Raw genomic sequence first — 15,729 nt, 5'->3', positions numbered from 1 at the left:
TCTCAATGTTTCCATCTCTAAAATGGGTTGTTGAATTAAATGAGAGAATGTATGTATAACTCAACCCACACTAGGCACTTTACAAATGCTATTCCCCTTCCACACTTCTTTTCCTATAATCTTGCCATGGCTGGCACTTTGGTGGGCACAGAAAACAAAGATGACTCAGCCCAAGTCCCTTCCTACTTGGGTTGAGATTTCCCTCTTCTATACACAGGCTGGATCATTCCTCACAGAAAGGGAACCAAAGATCTGGGGCAAAATCAGATGGTTGGGCAAAATCATGGACCTACATTTTGCTAAGGACATGAGAGAGGTGAGGCAAGATGGCTGTCCAGCCTTGAAGTGCCCTCCTCAGTGGACCCTGCCTTCTTCTGCTCCCTTCCATCTGAAAGGGCGGGCCTACGCCGGCCGACTCCATCTTGTTCTGTGTTCTCCACCTTGAGGGACTATGTCCCCGACATGACCCCTTTTCCGGGAAAATCACAGAAACCTCAGACCGCGCCTCCTCCCCTTGAGTAACCTCCCGCTCACCCGTTCAAACTTCCTGATCAAAACACGCCCAGCGACCTGCGTAACAGGACTCCGACCCTTCCCCAGCCAATCGGCCAAGGCCACGACCCTTCCCCAGCCAATCAGCTGAGGCCACAGCCATTACCTCACCAACTGCCCCTAGACCCCTATAAAACCTTTGTGCTTTTGAAACTCGCTCTCTCTCCCTGGTATCTCACCGCTGAGTCGGTGCAGGTAGGGGATTGAGCTCGAGCTAGCTCGAATAAAGGTTCTTTTGCTTTTGCATCGGACTCGGCTCCCTAGTGGTCTTTGGGGATCACGAATTCTGGGCATAACATTTATCACCTTCATTTTCAGCATTTGATTTTCAAATGTTGCCAATGCTGATGGATAAGGGAGATCAACGGGTGAATGGTAACTTATCCTCTATTTACATGACACAGCACTGGTTCCTAAACCCTTTTGAGGATCCACTACCTCATCAGACCCACATAACTCTCAGTGAGTGCTGGGGCAAGAAGTATGCTCCTGCTATATAGCTGAATAAATTGATTTCCAGAGAGGGCCAGTGGTTGGCACAAAGTTGCCCAACAGGTCAGTGGTAAGCTCTAGGACAAAGACCCTGGACTCTTGACCCCTCCTAGCCTAGTCCTTCCTGCATTCTATCCCAAGGTCTCTCCTGGTAATGTACCCTTTAGACAATGCTGTTAACTTGAGTAGACTGCAGTGAAAGTTAATGAAGTTCTGCTCCAGGTAGTGGTTAACAGGTTGTGGTACCAAGTAATCCAATTTTCTGTGAGGATGGGCATTCGTAGTCTTTCACTTGCAAGCTGTATACACTCAACTCAAACTAGCTTCAGAGATAAATAAAATCAAAATTAAAAAAAAACAAAACAAAACACTGGGGGCTTATTAGGTCCCATAACAGGGAGAAGTCTAGTAGATACCATTAGGACAGTTTCTGCCTGGCTCCATTCTTTCAGGCTCCTCCTGTGTTCAGGCATTCTCCACCCACTGAGGAGAAGCCAGCTGTCTGTGATTCCAGGCCTCCAACCTCACATGTAAATGCTCCCAGTGGAAACAGTACTTGTCTTAAATGGTACTCGTTTCCCTTTGGATATGCTATTACTAAATAGCTAGGAAGGTGTGTGGGGGTGAGGAGGGGAACCTGATGAAGTCATTAAAACTCTGGGGAGGTTTATAAATTAGAACTCCCCAAAGGTGTAACCATAATAATAACTGACAAAGTTAAATCTATGGCATCAGCTCTTCTGTACTCCATTTTGGGATAAGGGAATCTTTTATAGTCACTGGACTTATTTATGTTTTATATACTATTTATGGTGCTTGAAATGCTCAAAAGGATCAGCTATACTAAATTTGTAACTGATATATCATTCTTTTGAAGGCAGTTTAATCAAATTTGTTATTGTTTAGATATTCAAGAGGCATTCAATGTTTTAGTGAATACGAGTTTGAAAAATTGAGCGCTGAAGTTCATGGAGTAGCGCGTATTCCTCTCAAGCCCAAAGGTCCCCAGACGTTAAGCAATCTAACAAAACACACAAAAATAAAATCGATCATTGGATTTTTTAAAATGATATTAATAACTATTATAAAACTATTTGTAAGGGGTAAATTAGCAGTTCTCTACATTTATTCTTTCAACATTATATGACTCTTTGTGTTATGATGAAAGAGATGCCCATTTAAAACTTTTTCAATGGTCTATTTGTTTTAGAAAGCAGAGTACAAAGTACGAGTCATGAGTTAAGGTTATCACCCCACTTCACTGAGGTATTTGTGGCCTCGCCAGCTACAATTTGGTATTAAAAATCTCAGGGTTTTTTGCAAAAGGACATAAGATGTGCAGTGACCAGCACCGGGGCTGGTGTCAGATGGGGTGATTCTGTGTATCCCAGTTCCCTCACTTAATCACTTAGTAGTTACTGTGTAATACACAATCTAACCAGTTATGGTAATCTCTGCCGTTTCCCCCCACCCCTGCAATAGGCAAGTAACTATGTTCCAGTGACAATGTGTACAATACAAAGATATTTTTTTTGTATTTTTTTAAGGTTTATCTATTTATTTTTGAGACAGAGACAGGGTAAGCGGGGGGGGGGGTGGAGAGAGGGAGGGAGAGAGAGAGAGAGAGGGAGAGAATCTCAAGCAGGCTCTGCACTACCAGCACAGAGCCCAATGTGGGGCTCAAACCCACAAAACTGTGAGATCATGACCTGAGCCAAAACCAGGAGTCAGACGCTTAACCGACTCAGTCACCCAGGCACCCCAAGTACAAAGGTTATTAGTAAAGCTTTCTGAAAGTAAAAGTCCTTAGGAAAAGCAAGAAAAGTCCTTAGGAAAAGTCAAATCCATTTTTCAAAAGAAGTTGGGTACAAACTAGACAGAAGTATTAGGATGATAATCATCTCACTGTTTGACAACAACAAAACAAACAGCAGTCATTGGAATTAGGCTCTTTATTCATGTTCTTTGTTTCAGAGTCCTGGTAGTTGCTATGGTACAGAGGGCACTTCTGGCACTTGGTATCACGGAGCCAAGACATGCTCAGACCACACTGAACCAGAGCACCCTCCTCTGACAGGCAGTTATAGACACTCCAATCAGGGACAGAAGGGAAATACCACTGAAATGACAACCCCAAGTCAAGGCTTAGCTTCAGTCTTAGGCTGTCATCCTGGGACATCCGGGCTGACCTGGAAGCAAGCCAGCATAGAGAAGACTAATTTAGAGTGAGTGCTCAGCAAGTTTAGAACACTATCCAATCTACAGGGGATACAGTATACTTCTCCCTGTGGGGGAGTTTGCCCTGGCCTTGTCTCTTAGCTCCAGAAGGCCAAGGATCTTTGACTCATTTATTCCTTCAGTGAAACTTTACTGCTGTCTGTTCTGTGCCAGGCTCTGTGACAGGCCCTGTGCCGGGTGCAGAGGACAGAGAGAAGAATCGGACACAGTTCTTCTTACCTTCAGGGAATTCAGAATATAATAGAAAAAGCATATATTTATAAAGCAACCATTGTGATTCAAGGTAAAAAGGACAGAGGGAGGATTCGTAGAGACTTGGCCCTCAAGGAATTTAGAGCCTCGCAGAGGCCTACAGGGCACAACAACAGAAATACATGGCAAGCTGTGGCGATGACCAAAGGGAGGCTTCCACTGTGCACTCTGGCAGCACAGGAGAGGATGGCATGACATCCACTGAATAATGCAGTGGGGAAAACTCACAGCCTACTGAAGAAGCCTGAGCAGCCTAATCTGGCTGAAATGGAAGTACTGAATCCTACTACCCTGGAGAGGAGGCTGCGCAGCCTTGGGCTGACCTCTATGGGTCCCTCGGGCTACCCAACAGACAGGGTGCCATGTCTCTGATCTGTGGCTGCAGCTGCATGATATCCCATGGATACGAGGGGGGATTGGTGACCAGGAGAAACAGGTCCAAATAGAGCATCCAAATAATGAGGGCCTGAAGTACATAATAGTGGCCTAGGAGTGAGGGCATCAGGAGGTGGGGAGCATGAGCAGCACCACCAGGTTGAAGGGATCGGAAGATGATCTGGGTACATATCAGCAGCAGGAGGTCCCTACCTATGCTTTCCTGCACTCCCAGACATGGGCCATGTGTGCTGGATGGATCCATTCTAAGGGTCCCAAGACAGGGGGGGAACATCTACAGGCAAAGGACCACAGGCTCTGTAGTCCTCTCTTCACACTTCTAGATTAGAGGCCTCCAGTCTGCTGTCCTCTTTTCTTCACAGCTGCCATCACCTGCCCAGTATTTTTCATTCTACCAACCTGAGAGGGCTAGAAATGGGCTTAGTTAGGATACCAGTATCATGGCATTGGACCCAGGGCCCCAAAGGCTTGGGTAATCGGCACAGAGTTGGAGTGCCTCCAGCTGTTTTTGTTAGTCATGTGGAACATGGACAAGTTGAGCCAGCTTAAAGTTACAGGGCTGGGCAGGAACTTATCTGTAGCCTAAACTTTGGGCCCACGCAGGCCTCCTTCCCTTTCCATACGTGTTGGAAACAGCTCCAGCCTGTTATCATTTCTTCTTCACAGAGGCCTCCACCTACACCATCTCTCCAGCCTCTGTCTCTATCTGTGCCACATTCTCTCTCTTCCTTAAGGTGCCAGGACTCCTACCCTGCTGCTCTTTTGCTTCAGAGCCACCATTGCCCACTCTGTTCCTCTCCCTAATCCTCATTCTGGATTACTTCTGTAATTGGATTACAAATGTCGGATTACCCAACCCTCTTTTCTTGCTATTCCTGAAATATACACACAGGCCCTTTGCCTATGCTAATCACTAAGGAGAAGCAAACATGAAGCAAAGGGGAAGGAGAAAGGGAAGGGCAATTCAGAGATGGAGAAGACATCTAATGAGTGCTGGTACTGGACGGCTGTGGTCCACACTGGCATGTGACTGAGGTCCCTCCTTGGATGGTTCCAAAGAAGTCTTGATATTTTCATTTTCTCCATCCCTTAGACCTTGTTGGAGAACGGAGCTACCCCCCTGTTCCCATCTATTTGGGGATGGTGTTCAGGAAAGCTTTGCAGAACAGGAAGTTTCTACTACTCAGGAGAGGGTTGCCCTTCCCCAGCTCCTCCCTATACCAGCAGCTCTGTCACCCCCTCCACTGCCATCTCGACAGAGGTCTTCTCTGACAGTGGGATTCATATGAAGGAGAGATAAGTATTCATTACCCCACCCAACAACTGGCAGCCCTACATGCCAGACAAAATGTAGACACCCTTTAGCAGGCGATGAAGAGCCACAAGTAATTTTCAACCAGGGAATGTCAATAGGAAGCACCTTACATTATGCAAGGCTCTCAAGAATATTTAGGTAAATGTACAAATGAGTGAATGAATGATCATAACTGTGTGCTGGGAGAATAACTTTGACAAATGGCTGAGAGGCTAAGGGAATTTTAAGAAGTCACTCTAAGCCATGGACTTAAGCCATATGCAGGAGTAGGTGAAGTTAATCTCTGCTTTCATCCTGCACGACTCTTCCCCATAGGACTGGGGCAACCGCCAACCCCTAGCCTCCTAGGCTATGCTCCAAGACTAACACTTGCTCTCTGGGCCATTACTCAGCACCAAATATAGTTCTCTGATACAAGGTATTTTTCTCCTAAAATAGGGAGGAAAACCAAGTATCTCATGATAGAATTTCTGTTACAATAATAGGCTATGGGGAAAGAATCTAAAATAAGAACAACCAATCTGGTATCATCTGAGAGACCCACCACTGGCAAAGTTTAGCCCCAAACCTATCAGACAAAGAGGCAGCCCTACTCCACAAACGGTATTTGTAGCAGGTCCAAAAAAACAGGCCTGATTCAGAGGTCTGAGGTCCAGAGACCTTCCTAATGGTCTTCCTAAAGACATCCTCCATGGGTAAAGAAGTGGCTAGGCCAGAACAACATTCTGAGAAAAATGGGCCTGGGGGAAACCCAGAAGCCTGGTCAAGCCCTGGGGCAGATGACTCCAAGCACAATGAAGATGCAACTAAGACAATGACATCAAGAGCTACCATCACCTCAACTTAAAGCCCAGCATCTACAAACTAGCTGCATTGATCTTCTTGAATTTTCTCCCACTTCTAGCCCCATAAACTGTGAGCTCCTTGAGGGCAGAGACCATGGGAAGTTCTGTCCAATGCTTTAAAGTCCTAATCCATGTCCTTTTCTCATCAGGAACCATCCTAGTAAATGAACTTCAGGTTCATCTTCCATAAAAGTAATGCCATCAGAAACAATATGTGCACCTGGGTGGCTCAGTGCGTTGAATAACTGACTTTGGCTCAGGTCATGATCTCACAGTTTGTGAGTTCAAGCCCTGCGTTGGGCTCTGTGCTGACAGCTCAGAGCCTGAAGCCTGCTTCAGATTCTGTGTCTCCCTCTCTCTCTGCTCCTTCCCTGCTCATGCTCTGTGTGTGTGTCTCTCTCAATAATAAATAAATGTTAAAAAAAAAATTTAAAAAAAATGTGTGCCATTATCAAGGGCCACTAGCATTGAGCTTCTCATTTTCTCCTTAGGGAGTAAGCATTCCAGATAAGGAAGGAAGATTGAACACAGCTGCAAAGCTGGAGAAGGTAGGTGACCTCATGATCCTACTGTTTGGCCCAATTCCTCTAGGACAGAGAACCTATAGAGTTCTAAACATGATTAAAAGGGTGTGTGTGTGTGTGTGTGTGTGTGTGTGTGTGTGTGTGTTTGTTATTAAGAACAGAACAAAACATCCAGATCTTCCTTCGTGCCAGAACACCTGCGTGTAGCCTCACACCTGGATGAGTGGTGAGTCATTGGAAATGATGAGTCCTCTGACTTCCCTTTTGAGATCAGAGTCTGCTACGGAGCCAGCATTTGTTGATCATGGAGCATGCAGACACTCTGTCTTTCCTAGAAATGAGAAGAAGAAAAATCCCAGAACCAATCCTCTCATTTTACAAACGGAGACCTGACGCCCAGAGAGTTCAGGTGATATGTTCAACATCCCTCAGCAAGCCAGTGGCACAACCAGGACCACATCATGGTTTCCCAACTCATAGTTCTTTCCACTGTAGTAGCTATGGAAAAATTTTAATTTTGCTCCTTGGAGGAGAAGGAAAAAAGGTAGGGAGCACAATATTAAGTTTTTGGATTCTCTGTAGGCTTCAATAACTTCTGTTAACCTGGCCTCCATTATCCTGGCTGTGGTTGCCTTCTGTGGTTTCCTTTCCATGGAAAATTGGGTCCTAAGTCAGTTTTTAGCTTTCAATTGGCTCAGGGTTCTTATCAGGGCTGGTGAAGTCCCCATGCACATGGCTCAGGATCTCTCGGTCTGTAAACAGGCGGAAGGCAATCTGCTCACACTCTCGCTTGGTCCCACATTCAAACAGACACCCAAACAAGCCCTCCTTTTCCAAAGCAGCCAAATCAGAGTAGCCACAGGGCCCGCAGTGCAAGATCCAGGGGTGGGACCAGCAGGCAGCATCCAAGGGGGTCTGATTGAGGTAGATGCCTAAGTTGACCCTCCGCTTCTTACAGGTTGGGTGTGAGTACAAGAGCCATGATTCAGACAGTGTTCCAGCTTCTTGCTCTAGCCTTAGTGATCTGTCCAGTAGAGGGCTCTGCTGAATGGTAGAAGCGTCTTTGCCATTAGGGTCCTGGCACCCACGTAAGATCTCCGGGGGCCGGAAACTCACCACACTGCCTTGGCAGCCATGCGGGGGCTCACAGAGCTGTCGGCTCAGGGCTAGTCTCTGAAAGCATTCACCACGGTCATCGCTGAAAGCCTCCGCCCGGCACCTGTTTGGTGTCCGGGCACTGCAATACAGCACGGGGTTGCCACCCCTCCCAGTCACCTCTGCCACTTCGCACTCCACTGTTGCCATGGGCTGAATGAGCCTGCCGTGGTGCCATGTGGCCCCTAGATCATCACTGTAGATCATCAGGGAATGAGGCTTGGCTTTACATGGTAGCCGGAAGCAAAAGAACCAGTAAGGGATGTAGTAGGCATATGCAGGGATGACCAGCCTCCCCGACTGTAGCTGGATGCCATGACCTGGGCCCACAGCGAATGTGGCCCAACGCTTCACCTCTGCACCAATAACCTCTTCAGTCAAGTCCCTCACCTCGCTCCATGAACAGCCAGTGTCTCGACTGCAGATGAAGCAGAGGCGGGCTGCATTCCTGCCTGACATGACCTGCTGACGCTCGGTGACATGGTCTCGCACACAGATGAAGAATAGGTATACACAGCCGCTTTTCTGCTCCCACACAGGACAGGGGTTCATGGTCCGATGCCCAGGTAATGTGGCTTCCATCAGTGGCTTCAAAGGTCCCCACTAGACAAGGGGAAGGGGGAGAGAGCAGGAGTGAGAGACTAATAGGAATACATGAGGCTCATTAAAAGCATTAGTCTTTTTCAGTGATAAGAAAGAAATGATATTAAAATCTATGAAATCATGAAGGCTCAAGTAGTCACTAAATTCTCAAACATTACAGGATGATTTATAAGGCTGGGAAGAGGCAATGCTAGATATTGTATAAGCTGTCCCCTCTGTCTAGAACACTTCCTCACTTTGTCTAGATGCCCAATTCACCCTCCAAACTCAAAAGTCCCCTCCTTTGTAAAGCTTTCTATGAACTTCCTCTGCTCCCCTCCTCTCACCAAAGCAACTGGTAGCTTCCTCTTTGTAGACACAGAAGAGTTATAGAACTTATTATATAATAATCATACTTTTTTATGTGACTGGCTCGCTTCCTAGATTATGAGTCTTTTGAGGAGTGCCCAGCACATGATAGGAGCTAAACAAATATTTTTTAAAAGAAAGAAAAACCAAGAAAAGTAGAAGGAAGTAGAAAAAAAAGAAAAAGAAAAGAAATGAAGAAAAGTAAAGCAAAGCGGACAAATATGAAATTTAGGCAAATAAAGGGAAATTTAAAACAAAGAGTTTTTCCTTCCTCTACTATCCTGGGGAGGCAATTCATAACACTGGCATTAAAAACTCAAGCAAGGAGTCAGAGATACCTAGTTCAAACCAGCCTTCATCACTCATTGTGTGACCTCAGGCAAGTTACTTGAATTTACTTTACCTCAAATTCTTTATCAATGAAGTGGAAAATGTAACAACATGCTCACACAGGAGTTGCTGTAAGGCTAAAATGAGATAATGCCTACTCAGACATATTACAAAGAAAGGCCTAATCTCCTTAATAGATTTTTAAAACTGTATTATAAATTGGTAAAAAAAAAAAAAAAAAAAAAAAAAATTCCAGAAACCCATCTGAAATGGGCAAAGAGGAAGACCAGACAACTCACAGAAAGAGGAAAAAACAACAAAAACATGTGCAACCTCACACATAAAACAGAAAAGCAAATTAAAATTAAAATTGATGTAGTACCTTTCATCTAACAAACTGGCAACAGCATAAACTTTGACAATATTCTGTTGGCAAAAATGTGAAGAAACAGGCACTCTCTTATATGGACCAAAGTGTAACATGCTTCAACATTTATGTAGGGCATATCAAAATTCCAGATGCATTCATCCTTTCCCAGCATGCCTAATTCTGGGAATTTATCCTAAGGTATATCTGCTCATCAAATTAAGTATATACAAGATTACTCACTGTGGCATTGCTTGGAAAAGCAAAATATCATGAACCCAAATATTCATCAACAGGGGACTGGTTACATGAACACACAATGCAAGAGATGAAAAAAGAAAAAGGAAGGCCTCTACACCTTGAGATGGAAAGATCTCCCTAACATATTGTTAAATGAACAAAGCAAAGTACAGACCAGTGCATGCAGCATGCTACTTTTTGCATCAGAAATATGGAGGAAAAGGGCTTCCTGTAACAGCGAACTAGGTAATTTGAACCAACATTTCCATTGAGACTGGAGATGACAGATAAAATATTAAGACAAAAACATCTGGCTAAAAGCATCAGGGAGGAAACAAGACAATGAGGAATTATAGGCCAAGAACTGAGAGAAGTTCATTCAGAAAGGTTGACCTGGTATTTCAAGTCCTTTTTCCTCTCAGGGTATCTCTGCTAATTCTCAAAGAGATAACTGAAAAGCTGAGAAGCTGAACAATTTGTTTGACAGCCTTATGGGGCTAGGAGGACAAAAATTTGGGACCCTGGTAAACCCCCATGCTTTAAGATGGAACTTTAAAGAGCTAAATGCAGAGCAAGGGTGAAACTGAAGTAGACTAGCCTTCACAACCACCACTCTAGAAAACTGGCTGGCATTATCTCCTGAAGGGGAACATAAACATACCCTATGATCCAGTAATGACATTTCTAGGCGTAAGTCCAGCAAAAATGCATGCACGTATTAGCAAAAACATGTACAAGAATATTCAAAGAAGCCTGTACACAAGAGTTCAGATAAACCTCAAAAATACTGAACAAAAGAAGCCAAATATAAAGAATAAAGATTAAAAACAAGCAAAACTAAACTCCAGAGCTATAAATAAGGATAGTAATTATCTCTGGGAAAGAGAGGGGGGATAAGAGAAGGTTCTGAGGTACTGGTAGTATTCTATTTCTTGAGCTAAGTGATGAGTCCACAAGTGTTGGCTTTGTCAGTTCACAGAGCAGACATCCATGTTTTGTACATTTGACATTTATGTTATGTTTTCTACATATGTGTTACCACTCCACGTTATAAACATTTTAAAGAGGAGTATTGGGGCGCCTGGGAAATCTTGTCACACACTACAACACAAATGAACTTTCAGGACATTATGCTCAGTGAAATAAGCCAATCACAAAAAAACACACCTACTGTATGATTCCACTTACACGAGGTATCCAAAGTATCTAAAAACTCATAAAAACAAAGAAGAATGGTGGTAGCTAGCAGGTGGGGCAGGGGGAAATGAGGGTTGTCCAAAGAGTATAGAGCAGCAGTCTCGATGAAAACGTTGCAGAGATTTGTTGCACCACAATGTGCCCATAGTTAACAAAGCTGCAAAGTACACTTAAAATGGTTAAGATGGAAAATTTAGGTATATCCTACTACGATTAAAAATTTTTAAATGTTTATTTATTTTTGAGAGGGAGAGAGACAGAGTGTGAGTAGAGGACGGGCAGAGAGAGAAAGGGAGACACAGAATCTGACACAAGTTCCAGGCTCCTAGGTGTCAGCACACAGCCCGATGCAGGGCTCGAACTCACAAACCATGAGGTCATGACCTGAGCCGAACTTGGACACTTAATGACTGAGCCACCCAGGAGCCTCTATCCTACTACAATTTTAAAAAATTTGGGGGGGGGGGGCACCTGGGTGGTTCAGTCAGTTGGGCATCCAACTTCGGCTCAGGTCATGCTCTCGCGGTCCATGTTTAAATAAACATTAAAAGGGGCACCTGGGTGGCTCAGTCGGTTAAGCGTCCGACTTCAGCTCAGGTCATGATCTCACGATCCGGGGGTTCGAGCCCCGCGTCGGGCTCTGAGCTGATGGCTCAGAGCCTGGAGCCTGCTTCCGATTCTGTGTCTCCCTCTCTCTCTGCCCCTCCCCCGTTCATGCTCTGTCTCTCCCTGTCTCACAAATAAATAAACGTTAAAAAAAAATTTTAAATAAATAAATAAATAAATAAACATTAAAATTTTTTTAAATAAAAAATATATATAATGTATTTTTTTTAAACCAGCAAACGTGAAAAAGATTAAAAGGTTTTAGTTGATGGTCTACTTAACATTAGTCAACTGTATTATGCAGCTGCCAAAAAAACAAATGCTACTTTATGTATTAAAAGACTGCATTAAAAGGATAAAAAACAGGATACCCACCTCATTGCTGAGCTGGTCAGTCTATCCTTGGAGCCCTAAATTCAAAGGACCATTCTTTGAAAAAGGACACTGACATCCCAAATCAAATCCCAAAGACAGTAATCACACCTTTCAAGGGCCCAGAAACGAAATCAAGACTGTGGTCTTAAGAGCCACTAAAAGAATGAAGCTGGCAAGCGCCCAAATCAAAAGACTCAGAATGTATGAATACTGCTTTCAGGTACATCAAAGAGCATTCTCTGGAAAAGGGACTTTCTATTATGTATAGATCGGATGTCCCAGAAGCTGGAACAAGACCAACGGGTAATTATAGAGAAGTACAGGTTGTCTCATTCCAAAAACAAAAGTTAACAGTTGCCACAGGATTAAGTTCCTCATCTGAGGAGTTGTGTAAGCAGATCCTTTATAGAAGATGACTAATGTTGAATTCCTACTATGCAATTGCTATTATTAATTACATTTTATAGATGATGAAACAGAGAAGAGTCAAACGTCCCAGGTCACATGGCCAATAAATGGTAGGTCTTGCCTGACTCCAAAGCCATGTTCTTAACCCCTAAGATATTAGTAGCTACCAAGAGAATACAGAAGATCTCTTTACTGGGGAAGAAGCTAGGCTGATGACTCTTCTAACTTCAAGATTCTACAGACAGATAAATCAGAGAATGGAAGGGATAAAATACAGAGAAGGGAGAATGAGTTCAAGTGGACACATCTGTGAACGTTTCTGAGGTTACACAACAAGCATGGTCCAGTAAAAAGTGCTCAACAGCCTAACTGTCTGCAATAGAAAGCAGGGCAACACGACCGCAGGCAATGCCTGTCCTGGAGGGAATAAAAAACTAGAACTCCAAGGTAGGCTGCCCCGCTGGGCCTCTCTGGAGGCCAATGATACAAGCAGAGGTGTGGTCCTAGGAAGCAGCCATGAGGAAGGCTCATGACATGATGGGTGAAAGAGCAGGGACTGAAGGTTCCCTAAAGTAAAAATCATTTCCACAAGGAGATGTGAGCAAGTCATCCAGAGCAGAGACAGGGGTTTCTGGCAAGGCCCACATTCAGCAGAAAAGCACTTGCGCTGTAATAGCAAAAAAAGAAAGAAGAAAAAAAAAAAAAAGTCATCCCTATAGAGGTAATGTTTTCATGGTGATATCTCCATGAGTAGAAAACCAGCAGGATTAGAGTGCCTATTATAAAGATATATATGTTTGTTTACAAAAGGCTCTCAAATCCATGGTCTCATCTGATCCTCACTTCAACCAGCTCTGCAAGAGAAAAGAAAAACGGGATCTGAAATAACCCTATACTCACAGGCCCAAGGGCAGCAATCATTCTTTGCTCTCGAAAAATGCAGTAAAAATGTGCTACTTAGGGGCAAGGGCTCCAACCCCACCTCTGCTGCTTAGTAGGTGTGTGTCTGAGGCAAACCACTTTTAATCCCATTTCCTCCTTTACGATGGGGATAGTATGCACCTCACATAAACCATGCAGAAGGGGGAGGATTGTTGTTATCCTTGCCCCCACCATCTGCTAGTTGTCTTGAACAAGCTACCTATCTCTTGGAATACCAGGATCCCTGATCAGAAAACTGGACTAACGATGCTTCCTTCCTTCCCTGGATGACTTATAAGAACAAAAGAAAATGTGAATGAAAAACACACCACATGTTAGCTGAATTTGAATGAACCGTGGAGGCCTCTGGAATCAGAGATGGAATTTAAAGCCTGTTTCTGCTGTTTTATTACAGCTATGTGACCATGAGCAAAGTAGCAACCTCTCTGAGCTTCAGTTTCGTCATCTGCAAAATGTGACTGACAACCGTGCCTATGTCACAACAGAGTGGTTATTGAGAATCTAATGTGCACCTAGCACACAGGAAGTACTCAGTAAGTGAGAGCCATTGCTTTTACTGTTTCTTTTTTTTCTTCCTCATCTCCCACGCAGGGTTCTTCCAGCACAGATGGGAAAGGGCACAGGCCCTGAAGTGCTCTAAGCAATGTGGAGAGAGATTGAGGCTGAGAGCCAGATCTGGGATCAGGAGTCACCTGTACCGAGTGCCCAGTCCTCAACCCTCGCCTCAGCACCAGGTGGAGAGCATCCTCATCCCTGCTCGTGGAGCGCTTCTCTGCAAAGGCCAGGAAGGTGTGGGTGGGGGGGATGTAGAGCAGGGCTGGGATCCGGTAGGTGATCCCTTTCTTGTCTTCCTGCTGGAACAGAGGGCTGCTGAAGGAGCACGATGTCACTTCTTCCATGACCTCTGCAAGGATAGGAGGCAGCTAAATATGGGGCCATACCCAAATGCTGGCCTGTGCACAAGTTCTGCTCTATCATTCTATTTCTGAAGATCACACACAGGGAGGCACGGATGTACTCAAACGTTTTACTTTTTTGTCCAAAGGTAACACCATGGTCTCAATAGCACAAAGCAAGCAATACGCATGCTCATTGAACAAATCTATCCTCCACACTCTGGGGAAATGCTATGCAGCCTGTGTCAAGTATGTCTTTATGGAGATTCTACATGGGCTGCTGCCAAGCATCCAGGGGTATTACCAGCCTGGGTGGTTTCCCATGTCAATTTCTGTGGAGGTTTTAGGCCATTCGGATAATATAAATATAAATCCAAATCCATATGAGGAAAAGCCTGTGGTTAAGAACTCTCTGGGGAAACTTTCCCCCTCTATTAGAGCCTAGGATAAGAGGCAATCTTTATCATCTCTCTGTGTCAGCAAAAAGAATTCTTTTTACCTAGTCCACCATACCAGGGGGTGCAGACTTTCAAGGGACCTAGTTTCACGCAGCGATCTTAGTTCCACTACACCATGTGGGCCCACAGTTTCACTCACTGCAACAGCAGGTCTACTAAAGCCCAAACTTCTAGGTAAGTGAGAGCAGCAAACATCCAGGGCAACTGAGGTCAGGTTAAGGGGCTATCTAGTCTGGTTTTCAGTTTACTCTTGGCTTCTAGGTCCCTGGGAATTTCTCTTACTTTCTTGCAATTTCAACTATAAAGGACTTTGTTATATTTTATCTACAATGTTACAGGTTAGCTAGCCTGTCATAATGCTGAAAAGTCTGCAGGTACACTTCTCAAAGAAATCAGGGGTTCTACTTCTCAGAGGCCCAAAAAGGGAATCAAGCCAGACAGAAGCAGGCTTAGAATTTTTTTATCTTTCACTGTCATTCAAACCCTTTCATATAAATCACTTGTAAAAATTATCAGACTATAAAAATGAGGCCCAGAAGGCCTTATTCATTTATTTAGTAAATACTTCTGGGTGCCCACTCCAAGTCAGGCCAAAAGGTAGGTGCTGAGGCGACAAAAAGGAATCAGAAGTCCCTGCCCACATCCAAGTGAGGGAGACAGACATACAGGGACAATTACAATATCATGCAATAAGTGCCACATTAGAGGTCAACATGATAGCGTGTAGGAAAACAGAAAAAGGATCTGTCTAGATCAGGGCAGTGGAGGGTTTCTGGAGAGAAAAAAACTGAGTCAAGTGAACTCCTGCCTCATATCCTTATGCTCTGTGCCTAGAACATTCTTGTTTCACATAACCACAGAGTTCACTCCCTAAACTCCTTCAGCCCTGTTCCAATGTCATCTAATCTATGAGGCCTTTCCTGACAACTCCCCTGCCCCTCTCTATCCCCTCTCTGCTCTCTTCTCCATGCCACTTATCATCCAGATTATACTTGTTTAATATATACTACACAACAGAAGCTCCATAAAGGGCAGGGATGAGTCTGTTCTATTCACCGCTACACCATTATACCTAGAACCATGCCTGGTAATTGATAGGCACTTGACGAATTATCTGTTGAATGACTGAATGAATGAGTGAGCTGGATCTTAAAGGATGAATAGTGAGTCAGCCAACTGAAGGGTGAAAA

At 44.3% G+C, this 15,729-nt stretch overlaps 1 protein-coding gene across 1 annotated transcript in view; it reads right to left on the bottom strand.

The window, feature by feature from the left end:
• Positions 1-2,983: 2,983 nt before the first annotated feature.
• The window catches only part of NEU3 (neuraminidase 3), a 30,420-nt gene continuing 17,674 nt past the window's right edge, over positions 2,984-15,729 (bottom strand). Inside the window, 2 exon segments of the mRNA XM_053900101.1 lie at positions 2,984-8,372; positions 13,878-14,089. Coding sequence (XP_053756076.1) covers positions 7,293-8,372; positions 13,878-14,089 — 1,292 coding nt within the window. The 3' untranslated portion in view covers positions 2,984-7,292.

This window comes from Panthera pardus, unplaced genomic scaffold (assembly GCF_024362965.1).
Source record: "Panthera pardus isolate Hobbes unplaced genomic scaffold, ASM2436296v1 HiC_scaffold_12, whole genome shotgun sequence".
NCBI lineage: Eukaryota > Metazoa > Chordata > Mammalia > Carnivora > Felidae > Panthera > Panthera pardus.
Note: the sequence above shows the minus strand (reverse complement) of the source record. Positions and strands in the feature narration are given on the sequence as shown.